This window comes from Anabrus simplex, chromosome 1 (assembly GCF_040414725.1).
Source record: "Anabrus simplex isolate iqAnaSimp1 chromosome 1, ASM4041472v1, whole genome shotgun sequence".
NCBI lineage: Eukaryota > Metazoa > Arthropoda > Insecta > Orthoptera > Tettigoniidae > Anabrus > Anabrus simplex.
Window position 1 is genome coordinate 555242170 of NC_090265.1, and position 13424 is coordinate 555255593.

The following is a 13424-nucleotide window of genomic DNA, read 5'->3' on the forward strand; positions in this document are numbered from 1 at the left end:
GAACTATCTGTGTCGGTGTGACGAAAAGCAAATAGCAAAAAAATTTTAAAAATAAAAAATGTATGAGTATCAAACAGCAGTGTGATTTATGTAAATCTTATCTTCTGACAGATTCAGATCTTATTTATGAATTACCTCCAGAAGTAAGATATCTGAATTTCCTAAATCGAGGGGGCTTAAAGTATCCATCAGACATGTCAATAGAACTTGGAATTGAGGTGTGCAAAGTATTTTGTGTGTTAGTGTCAGATACATATAAGATGGCATTTCTAAATTCAGACAATCCTAAGTGTGTCACAAAATCGTTGGCTTTGGAGTCAATGCAGTTGGCAGATTCCCTAGTCATTTGTGACTCCGGGAAGAAATAGCAAGACCTGGCCGGACAGTCTATATATATTTGGGTGAATACATTTTTAAATAACTTTTTCCAAAATTCACACCGACTTGTGTATTCAACAAAGTGCTTCAAAGAGAGCAGGCCTACTCCATACTGGTGTAACTTCCTGTAAGAGGTCCAGGAAAGCTGCAGTGTTCATGGAGTGGAAACAGTGAGGTACAGAAATAATTTATATTTGTAATAAATAGTAATGGTAATTGGCTCCATGTTTTCTGTCAGTGTGTATGATGTGAATGTTCCAGTTGACCGGAAAATGGATAAAATCGCAAGAATATGTCTCAAAGTGTTAGGCTGTACTCAAGCAAACGAACGTATAACGTATATACGCGAGAAATAGAACGTTACGGAGAAGGATATGCATTGTATGTCTGAATTAACAAATATTTGAGGATAGGTTTTGATTTTATAAGGTGTTAACAGTTCTTGAAGTAATTAAAACGAGTGTGTTATTCAAGCGGAACGTATGCGTATCGCCTTCAAGTCCCCCCCAAAGCGTAACGTCATCAAAGGACAGTACGGCCTGGACATTACGAAGGCAGTGGCATAGGCCTTAAGGGGAGGAGACTGATTCAACACCTCCTAGATAATAAGGCCTAACAACTGCGTGGTGACGTCACGCTAAGGAGGCGATGGCAATGTAGAGAAACGCGAAACATGGTTAAACACAGACATGATTTTAATATTTTTTGCCAATGGAATAATTTATTTACTAACAAATAGCATTTAAAATTTAAAGGATATTGAATTATATTGTAAAACATGACAGCATTTTGCAATGTTAACTTACTTAGACCGAATTGCTCACAGCACAACAGGATGTTACAAACATATTTCAATTTAAATAGGCATTACATGATCTTAAAAGAAAACTAGCGTATAATATTAGCATAGGCCTAACATCTAAGCTGATGTAGCATCACTGGCAGTATTTGCAGTATTTCCACCCTTGAAGTTCATGTATGGTTTAATGAGAATTTCACCTACCATCGATGTTACCAATTTGTCATTCTGTTCGAAACCTTGAACTTTATGTATTCCAGAAAGTATGTAAGTTTCTGTCCTAATATTGGAATACCACTTAGACTGGAGCCTACTCTTTTAAAAGTATTGTCATGTGGCAACATTAAATTGCTACTATGTCTCATAAATTTTGTAAAAATCGCACGGTGCAACAGCCCTAAAGGGCTTGGCCCTGCTCAGCCCGAAGGCCTGCAGATTACGAGGTGTCTTGTGTTCGGCAGGACGAATCCTCTCAGCCGTTATTCTTGGCTTTCTAGACCTGGGCCGCTATCTCACCATCAGATAGCTCGCAATCACGCAGGCTGAGTGAACCTCGAACCAGCCCTCAGATCTAGGTAAAAATCCCTGTCTTGGCCGGGAATCGAACCCAGGGCCTCCGGGTTAGAGGCATGCATTATATCCCTTCACCACGGGGTTGGGAAAGATATAAGCCACTGCAGTCTGACAGTCATGGTCTTGGAAGAGGAGTAGTTAAAAGTTTTTCCTGAGGATCAGTACCAGTTACTTCCCATAAAATATCACCGACTTTGAAATGTCTGTGGCATACCTGTAAAATAATGTATCACCGTGAGCTAAATTCGTGAATTTACAGAGTAATTCGGCCTACACCAGCAGCTCTTATAGGTGGTATGTTTTAATGCGTAAAATAATAAAAATAACAATACCGTTGAAATAATATATCCCATGATTGTGAGCTAACATAACCTTATATCACTGAAGAGTAAATATGCCTATAGATCACCAGCTGTTGCGTGTAGTTAAATACGCCATAGGCCTATACTCATTATGATTGTGTAAGAATGTAATAATAGTAGTTACTCACCATTGAGTTATTTGTAAATCTGTAGTCTTGTCTTGGAATTGCACGTAAACATATCTGCCGCATAACCTCGTCTTTCGTAGACTTAATGCATGCACTTCGTTGTCACTGTCGGAATTCTCCTTACACACACATCAGTTCCATTACGTACAACGGTATTAGCAATTGGCATCATTAAACGAATTAAAACTCTTCTAATTTCAGCGTTACATGGCCAAACTCATTGCTGTGTTATTACTGAAAAGGTTCAAGCTTGCCTCCCTATGCTGACGTCACAGTATATTCGCCTTATATATCTAGGAGGTGTTGACTGATTGCGCATGATGTTTAATTATTATTTTCGTTGCTAATCAACAAGTTATGTGATGTTTAGTTATTCTTTTTGTTGATATGGTAATCAGAAAGTCTCTTTCTGGCAGCTGCTGATCTCCATTAAGGTACGTTCAATGTCGGTATAAATAATTATTCCTTTTTTCTATATCCTTCTTTATATGTGTGTATGAAATAATTTTTTTAGCATTTCTTTCCCCTGGACCAGTGTGTACCGCTACCTCTGAACCATTTAAACATGTCATTATTTGTGATTCTCATTTATATTGAATCATGAATGCCAGTATTGCGCAATCTTTACAGTGTGCAATTCCGTAATTACTGTCTCCCTGCATTGGGCTTGGTAGGTTAGGTCCGGCTAGTGACAAAACCATTGGTCTGTGAAGAAGCAAACATTACTCTTGACAAAGCCATTGGTCTGTGATCAAGCCGCTCTAACCTCTATTTCTTATTAATATTCAATCATAAGTCGCGTGGCTTTATGCCTCTATTTCCTATTCATATTAAAGCATAAGTAGCGCAATCTATGCTTTCTAGTGTTCAGAATCGTAATTACTGCATCGCTAAGTCTCAACTATTTCAACATGCTCGTATTTCTCTTTGGTGGGTTCATATGGCTGGCCGTGGCGCGAATGGACTCTGCCATCGTCTGAAGATTTGCGCTATGAAACGACGTCACTCCCATAATTCAAGACAGCCAGATATTGTTATTCTTATTTATGTCATATGCTTATTCTTTTACATTGCCTCATTCTCTTAGGTCTTTTCATCGCGTAAGTTGGTCATAACTTCTGGCTGTCTTGAATTATGGGAACGACATTTCATTGGCGTAACCTTCAACCAATGGCAGAATCCATTCGCCCACGTCAGCCAAGATTACTATGTTATAAACTTGCGTGAGTACTACTGAAGTTTTGAATGCTCCTGTATTAGTAATCTTTTTTTTTTTAATTTGGCTTTTTCTTATTTTCGATATGCAATGTTACTCCGTTGTATGAACGGACTGTGTGGATGTGACCTTGGTACTTGATTGATATGCTTTTTGGTTATGACGGTCCAGCATATACTGTATAATTGTGTCAGCTTTGTCGTTTGCCACGAACCATCAGATTGTGATTGCCTTTCGTGTCATCGCGAGAACCACCTTGCCTTGTACGAATCGCGGTCATGATGAGAATACTTTGCTGCGTTGGATTACACGGTCTTGCTGCCGTATTCCTAGTGCACGCTCCATACGCACGTTCCTGTGCCCATCTGAGTGACCCTTGGATGACCTTGTGTGATGTTATATTACTGTTGGATCTGTGTGCCCGATGTTATGTTTGCATATCCGTGCCGAAATGTTTGGTCGTGTGGGTGAGTGCGGGAGTGTGTTGGAGTGCCTGTGTCATAGCGATAACCCATTTCGATTATTCATTTCCATTTTATCTTTTTATGCCGATTCTAGACTTGTAGTTTTGTACCCGCGCATTATATTCCACCGATATTATTGTTTATCGGGAAGTTTTCGTGCGGGTGGAATGCGGTTCAACATGCATCTGTTTCAGAGACTTCTCACTGTCAGTGTATGGCCCGACAAATGTTTGTAGCTTAGAGTACCTACAAGCTGCCGCGACTTTTCGTGAGACGCAGATAGTAGTTACGTACTCTTTTCAAATTGAAAATTGTTCCATTAAACTTGCGTTATGTACGACATTGTGCAAGTATTTTTTAAAAAATATTCACTAGGAAATCATTCTTATACAAATGTTAAACAAAAGGAAATTACATGCGGTATCACCGGCATAAAATCATTAGGCAAACTAATACGGTACCGGTATGTTATAAGTAGATAAGTATTTAATGACAATGTACATATTTGTTTTGTTGACTTCTTATAAGCTTACAAGATAATTTTCACAATGGCGTACGTCATTAATCATTCATTATTCTTTTAAAATGTAAATAGCTGGGTCTCGATTTTGTCCTCAGCTGTGTCTAGTTAAAAAGATGGCTACCATCTCCCTCTGCGACGTTGCTACCAAGTGTGGACTAGACCATGACTAGAGATAGCCATGGTGGTGTAAATAAAATATTATTGAAGTACATATATCATGTAAGCCGTATTTATACTAGGAATAGAGAAATCTGTGTTTTAAGCCATGAATTTGATGTACCCTAGATGCAAACCCATGATTGTATGTTCGTTGTAATTAACAAACAATGTGGATCAATTATAAAACGTGACATAGGATATGCTACAAATCCTATATGTTATTGGAAGGTAAAGACATCTGGGGAAGTTTATATTCTCCCTATACAATTTACAGTTCATATTAATATTATTGAATCAGAGGGAGATAACGCTATTACTCCTACACCAAGGAATCTAGGTCGAGTGTGTTTCAGCCTATATTAATATTGAATGAAATATCGTAGTTGTTCCTTTTTTTCAGGTGACGTTGATGTTCGATCGCCTGAAGAACTCTCTTCAGTCCAGGATACAACAGCTCGCCTGGCTGGATGAAAGTACTCGTGCAGCAGCACTACGGAAACTGGCATCTCTGAGGGGTCAGTTCTTCACCTGGCCACAGCTCTGGAACCAAACGTACGTGGCCAGTCTTCTGCAGGATGTGAGTGGCTACGCCCTCTGCATGTGGCAAACTAGGACATATGTGTACACTTCCAGAAAAATAAAGTCTTGCAGTAGTGTTTCTGTTTGAGTTAAAACAAATATTTTATACCACTACTTTTTCCAGTCACGACCTGGAGACTACTAAGGTCGTAAGCTCAATGCTGTGACGTAATCTAGAACACAGACTGGCATATTAAGAAAACAAGCAGAACGTAACCGTTTAGGTTGTCGTTATCTTCTCTTTTTTTTTCTTTCATTCCTGACTCTGAAAGGGTGAGCCAGGTCACCCAGAGGGCAACACCCTCTCTCTGGCCGGGACAGTGGGAATGCTAAAGGAGGAGGGAAAAGTAAGTGAGGGGGATGGATGTTGATATCTTAGAGGTAGTTTTAATCGGTTGTGTGGGTAAGGGGGCATGATCTGAGGGTGTATTTTATTTATTTGTTTGCTGACTATTGGTGGTAGGGGGCCATCATTTTTTTTTTTTTTTTTTTTTTGCAAATATATACGATAGGGCATATTATTAAGGACATCTGAATTTGAGTACACTATTACAGATATGGTTGTAAACTTTTTTTTTTACAATAAGTATGCTGGTGGAACATAGAACAAGAGTTGTATCTCAATTTTGATAAATTTTACTATGCTAGAAACACAGAATGAAATGGAGCAATGATGGGTAGAATTTACGTGAATACTGGCTTACAAACTACTTTTGAATAGGACGTAATTATATACACAATACATATGTTCATACAATGATAGATGAACTGAGTATGAATTACAAGGTACATTGAAAATGGAGAATATCGTTATCTTAATTCTACTACTACTGCTACTAACAGGCGGACCTCTTAGACGGTGACGCCGTCTCTCAGGCCGGGAGATTTGTTACGGTGAAGGAGGTGCTCCGAGAAGGTGGGGGAGTTGGCGGCCGTGGCCTATACTAGGAACTGTCCCGGCATTCACCTTAGTGCAGGAGAATGGAAAACCACGGAAAACCATTCTCAGGACAGCCGACGGTTGGGGCCAGCCGTGAGGTCCAGCCTTGTCCCGTCTCCCGAATGCAGAGGCGTAGAGTCACGGTAGAACCGTGGCCACCCCTTCTCTTCTCGGTTGGCCGGTCAGAGTGCAGAGCTGTTGGACCACGGACCAGCCGTGGCCACTTACGGGCCGAGACCCTCTCTGCATCTACCGACACGTTATCTTACGGTTCAACACTTAACATGCTTGGTTTCGAGGCTACGTTTGGCAGTGCCGATTTAGAAGCATCTAAAAGCGATATGTAATTTTCTTCCCTTCGTTTTCTGGTAATGGAAATTGTGAGAAAGCGTCTGAACAGATTTCAGTGAGGTTTCAATATATTTTTTAAAAAATATACCGGTAACCTCTGAAGGTCCTCGGCAAGGTAATAGTTATTGTAGAACTGCCCATTTTCTTCACCTTCAAACATTTCCAAAGTCTTCTGCTAGGCACCGTGTGGCAGATGATGCAGTTCCAGCTCCTTGCAATACTATCTACGTCTGACGGAGAAGTCGTGGCGAATTCTAGGTATGGCATGAGTAACATACTACAGTACACTACGCTACAAACAGTAGTCCTGATAGACAGTGCGAGCTCTCTGAAATAGATGCATATTCACTATTAAACTGGTAATTATGCAGTACTTTCAGTAAATGTGTAACTAAAGCACAATTGCACAACCACTTTGAAACTTCACAACAGCACCTCTGTTCGCACGAATCACCTCGGACGGAACCATGTTCATTGTCAGGCCTTGAGATGGAAGCATGCTCAGGTACCCCACATCCACGCGACTTCTCGTCAGACGACCATAGTACGTACTGTGTGGCATCTCGTATTATTTATACCAGTGATACAGCGGGAGATTCACCAGTTTCAAACAGTAGCACGTTAACGTACTGTTAAGACGGTGGTGTAAAATTACTACAAACTGTGACTTGAAACTCTGTTGTTACAAACTAGCGGAGTTACCTTCACTTCATAAAATTTAATATATAAATTAATATTCTTCCGCCCCCGTGGATGCAGCCGATCATACAGAGACTCATCTGAGAAAAAATGGGCTCAGACAGTTTCAAAGGTAACTACTAGTTCCCAAAGACCGATTGCAGTTCCACCCAGATGCGGCATTGTTATACTAACCACTTGTATATACAATACAGGCAATGCAAAACATAGTATTAATATCGTTGCAGTGATGGATAGACAAATTTCCTAAGTTTTATTCTGCATCGACCGTAATTACCTCATTTACCACCAGATGACAATTACAGCAGTATTTGCAAAATGGCGGTGAATGGTATGGAAAAAACATGTTGTACTCTTGAATAACATTAACATCAGCCCATCCAGCGCCATTTTCGAAGAAAATATAAGAAGGATTTACCCTCCGTCAACTCGATTCGCAGATGGTATGTGCAATTTGTGGACACGATTTGCTTGCGTAAAGGACGAAGCGTAAGAGAAGTTTATCTCCGTAGCCATAAAAAATGAAATAGGTCTACAAGAGGCAGCAGGGAACTGACTGTACCAAAAACCACAGTTTGCCGTGTATACGAAAGCGCCTAAGAGCAAACCCGCCTTCCTAAACACCGTTGACAACGTGTAGGGGCGTGTGTGGGAAAAGGGAGATTATCGAGTAAATATGTGTAGAGTGACAAAATGCTCACATATTGAATTTCCGTAATGCATGTAAATGAAACGTAATGAGTTACAGCAGTCAATTAAAAAGAATCGTATTCCTACATCAATTGTACTATTGTATGTATCAGGACATTATAGTTTGTTTGTTGTTGTTGTTGTTTTTTGTTGTTGTTTTTTTGTTTTTTTCGCTAGTTGCTTTACGTCGCACCGACACAGATAGGTCGGACCATATAGTACTGTAGTATGATTTTTTTCAAAATATGGCAATCATTTTGAATGGTCGAAGTTTGGCTAGGGGCGCAATTGCGACTTCTGGTCGCTGCGACAGAAACATCGTTGTCGCAGTATTTTATTTTTATTTTATTAATTCTTTACAATTGCACGATGGATAATGTACTACTTATTTATCGAATCTTTTTTACCTTAAATGTCGCTAAATCAGAAATTAATTAAATAACTGTTGGCTTTTTCATCTTTAAATTTTGCTCAAGTGGAGGGTATGGTTTTCTCCAGAACATTTAAATACTTTCTTCTGGAGAATATGTCTTTCAAATAATATTAGAGCCTAGCTGTTGATCTCTTACTTCAGTTATTTGAGTATCTAATGATCCACATAATTAATTTTATTAGTTTTTCAGTATTGCATTCGTACTAATTCCTTGGATTGCCCCAAGATATTAGAAATAACTCCGTCGATCAGAATTTTATTATTATTGTTGGATCCTTTTATTGCTTTTAATGTTTAATACGCTAATAATTAGCCAATCGATTATCCCAATTATTGGTATTATTTCTTTGTATCCAAAAGGTATGTGTTCGACCTGGTACTTATAACAAATAAAAGAACTTTATCCTAATACAATTTGCTCGAAAATGTCATTACGTCCATCATCTTTGAAACATTACAAGAATCTAGCATTACACAATCGCCAACGCAGTAATAAAGGTAGAATAATTAAACTGTACTCAAATAGGATATCAAACATACCTTCACTTTCTTTCTACACCGGAGGATTCATTCCAGTTTCGACAGAATGTAAACATAACTTACTTCTCCTCGAAGTTTTCCTTTTATGTTGCGATCGCTGTAGGTCTATTCTTTGAGTTACTTATTTTAAAGAGCTTGTAGTTTTCAATCTCTAATATCAATCTGTCGGTACCGAGCACACTATCTATAAGGTCGTCATCACCGTTTGATTCGTTGCCGCATATTTCTGGCGCTAGTATAAAATGCATGCAGTCAGACAGAGAGGAATATTTGCTTGAACTGCGACTGAACGGTCGCTTGTGCGTGCAGATCCATTCCTTTTTATGTGTAGAGCCCAGCGCGGTGGATACAGACTGTATGCCAGTGCTAATAATTTCTTAATAATGACGTTTATTGATTTTCACTCAGGTATACTCTTGTTTCTGCTTATGGTTAGGTGACCCTTGACACTGGTATGGGAGAATGGTGATCTATAAAGAGCCTTGAGACCATAAAGCCAAAAATCTGACCTAAGCCTAGCTGGCTCCTGTCCTCAATTAATGGAAGGAAGGAACAAAGGTCAATACGTCGGTAGTTGTCGCAAGAGAAAATTCCTCATAACCTGTGACTGTAGGAGTTCTGGTGCCAGCTGTCAGGCCTATTGTATTATGTTAACAGATGTACCCGTTTCAAAATCTTGAGTGTAATATAATGTAGTTAAATATTTAGAATATCCTCGTACAACCATTTTGCGGATGTGGATAACCGTTTGCGGATACGGATATTATTTTGTATATCCGCGCAGGGCGCTGTCTATGTGGCTCATGCCGAAACAGGGATAGTCGCTAAAAAAATAGGTCTGGTTGCATCTTTTTAATCACTGCAATTATACGGTCGCATGTACGTGCATTCGTATTTGTAGCAATGCGTTTCATTCTTGGGGTTAAACAATCGCGCGATTAAAATCGCAAGTGCACGCCTAGCCTTATCGCAATAAGACGGCACTTAACACATCTTGGCCGTCCTGCGTAATCCCAAAATACACACTACCGAAATATTGGCCAGAAAAATGTTTCGAATTACATTTAAACAACTTCAATTCAATAACATTTCTTCTCATAAACCTAATATCAACCAAGATATTTCGTTTTGTTGTTTGTTTTAAGCTTCCTACAAAGCCCCTGTATATTAAGGAATGTTGAAATAACATCTAATTTTTTTTTTAATATCGTTGAGATGGTGCATTCTAAGTAGCTTATTCTAAGTAGCTTGGTTTAAATATCTCCAATCATTTTCCCGTTATAAGCATAAAACAGACAAACACTCAGATAAACAGTCAAGCAGAAAGACAGACAAACAGTCTGAAACGTGTAAGCAAAATACCAGCAGAAAGCGGACAAATTTTTAATTATATATAGGCTATATTTCGGTATAATTCCATAAACGATAACAAATTGCATCTTTGCTAATTTGAGTAGAATCATACGAGAGGTGTAAATAAAGTAGTAGCAATATTGATAGACGCAATATTTAATGAACTAACAAGAAAAAGGCATTACGTTCCTTCGTTGTAGTGACCCTCAAAGTCTATTACAATATGCCAAATGTTGGGAAGCCGTAGGGGACTGTTGGCAAGACGTTCTCTGTTGATGACAGCGACGGAGCATCGTACTGCGCGGAGTACAGATGCCACGTCTGGAAATAGGCGGCTTCGGAGGTGTTCCTTCAAATTCGGAAACACGTAGAAGTCACAGGGACTCATGTCTTGTGAGTGAGGAGGGTGTTCCAAGACCTCCCAATGCCACCGTTGCAATGGGAGCTTGACTCCTTGACCCATCGTACAACCGTCATATTCGGTAATGCATTCTCGCCACAGACTTCACCACGTAATCCTGTATAACATTTTGATGCATTTTTGCCACGGGCAACCTCGATTTTAATCCATGAACACTGATCACCTTTAGAAAACATGCTTTAGAGCGGTGAAATCGACACTCTTCACTTCAACGCCACTCAGCAATAACACTCCCAACAGGATGCCCGTGAAATGCACACTGCAGATCGACAACAGCGCCACCTGACCGCTTCAATATCCTATTTGCGCATGCCCGATCTCCTGCGAGTGTCTGGACTACGTTGCAACTACTTTATTTACAGCCCTCGTATTTATATATATATCATTCCTTTTAGTGTAAATTATTTTTAATATAATGTTATGTGTGATTCCATTTGTAAATTAGTATAAAGCTTGTAAAGATTTATAAAGCACTGATATCTTGTGTGTCTTAAAATTTAAGATCGGCCTTTTTTCTTTTCTTCTTTTTCTTCAGAATATGAAGCTCTGACGGTTTACTGACTAATTTATCTCCCACTTTCTTTCAGCTGCTATAAATAAGCTACTACTACAAATGAAGTACTATGACATGCTTCCATCATTTGAGTAACATTGGATGTACTGGATTATCCAAAATTTTAAGGATGAATGTTTTGGTTCAGTTTAGCAAATTCTTGTACGCAGATAAGCCTTATAATTTAGAGTGAAGATTGATACATCATGTATAAGAATTTTGACCCCCATGACGAATTTGTGATGACTTTTTTCTTCGCTTTCTAGTTCTTGGATAATTTCGCACACTGTCAGTCAAGTAATAATCTTAATCAATTAATTGTTAAATTCCTTTGCAGGTTGATATCGATCCCGATGATTTCTTCGGGAATGTGATAAGAAGATACAGACAATTAAGGACAATACCACCCGACATTTTCGATCAGCCGACAACTGATAGGAGGTAAGTTCAGTAAATGTAGATATCGATATATTAAACTACTATATTTTTAGGGCCGATGACCTAGATGTTAGGCTCCTTTAAACAATAAGCATAATCTCATTCAGCAATTTTTATAAGAAATTATGAATGGAAGTAAAATGTGGTAGGTGGTTTGGGTTACTGCCGTCACGTCCGTCCTAGTTCGTGAACCATGGGCAACGGATGAGTGGCCTAGCGAGTGGTCCTGAGAGTTGGGATACACGTTGCTATGGAAGGGATGGACACGTCGGACATATTCTGAGTCATAGCCCTCCTTGTACTCAGACGACTAGGACTATACAAACACAAGTGGTCCCTAACCCGTGAGAGGGGAGATTGTCACTGGGAATGTGTGAAATAGTGTAGCACCCTACTTCAGAGAATGTTTACTGAGAACGCTCGGGAGTGACGGAGTCCCACTTCCATTTGACAGGCAAGGGAATCCCTGGAAATATCTTGATGAATGGAATGGAATTCGATGGGGAGCTATCAATATTAACTGGGCTTGCGGAAAAAATAAAGTAGAACTGCCTGAGAGAGCAAAGAGGACGCGTCTGGATGCGTTAGAAGTTAATGTTATTCGGGTAAGGAGAGATAACGAGAAAGAGATTATAAAGTGTTCCCTTGGCTATTAGGCCCCTGTTTCTTTTTCGTAGTCTACCTCAATTTCATTGACAGGACAATTCCGTTGTCAAATGACGATAGTAGAGCTCGATCCCTCTCTCGTTGCTCCATGGGCAGACAAAGAATTAATTGTACTGTACTTTTGATCAGCCTGTAAGTTGCAAAACATGTCATACGTTCGAATCTTTCCATATGACCTACTGTGAAAGTTGCAGTGTGCAACTGTCAATGAGTACGACGCATTTTGTCAGACTTATAAATCAGTACAGTGTAAATGCCATCATTTATTGTACTAAATAATATGATCTTTTTCTATTTAATAGTGATATTTGTTTTACTTTTCAGATGGGCATACCCGTTCGTCGTGAACGCGTTCTACGAGTTGACACTCAACAGTATAGGTACGTGAATCATTACTAAAGATAGGAATAATATTATGTAAATTAACAAAAATATCGATGTAAGTGTGCTGAAAGAGAGTGCTATTTTTTCACAATTTGCTTTAAGTCGCACCGATTTTTTCAGGAGATAAAATATGCACTTAGACTATATACATTAGATAGAAGTCGATTATACAAAAGATGTAGATTAAAACAAGGTGAATTTAACAAAGATGATAAAAAAATATACATTTTATGAATTTTAAACATGCAGTGCCGTCACTTTCTCCTCGGCAGAGGAATATACAACACAAAACCAAGTTAAAGATTGGACTTAGTTATTTCACAGTGTGTGTGTGCCTGGCTTAGTGGCTCAGATGGTGTAGCACAGGCCTGCTGAGCCCAACTTGACTGGTTCGATCCTGGTTCAATCCGGTGGTATTTGAAGGTGCTCAATAAATCAGCCTCGTGTCGGTAGATTTGCACGTAAATGAACTCTTGCGAGACAAAATTCTGGCACATCGGAGTCTCCGAAAACCATAAAAGTACTTAGTGGGGTATAAAACTATTATTATTATTAGGCCTATTATTATTATTATTATTATTATTATTATTATTATTATTATTATTATTATTATTATTATTATTGTTACCGTGTTTTTGTGGTAGTTATGCGTGAAAGAAGGTGCGGGGTGGTGAACGGGTCTCAAGCTACTAAAGTAAAATTAATTAAAATTTAACCAGGTTATATTTTCTTTTCAAAATTAGGTAACAACAAATAGAACAGGTACTTAGGAGCC

The 13424-nt window shown here is 39.0% G+C and overlaps 1 protein-coding gene across 1 annotated transcript in view; it reads left to right on the forward strand.

The window, feature by feature from the left end:
- Nucleotides 1-13424, forward strand: part of LOC136877288 (neprilysin-1-like) — a 375489-nt gene that overhangs the window by 322287 nt on the left and 39778 nt on the right. Inside the window, exons 11-13 of the mRNA XM_068228470.1 lie at nucleotides 5003-5179; nucleotides 11499-11602; nucleotides 12590-12645. Of these exons, the coding sequence (XP_068084571.1) occupies nucleotides 5003-5179; nucleotides 11499-11602; nucleotides 12590-12645 (337 nt within the window). The remainder of the gene's footprint in view (nucleotides 1-5002; nucleotides 5180-11498; nucleotides 11603-12589; nucleotides 12646-13424) is intronic.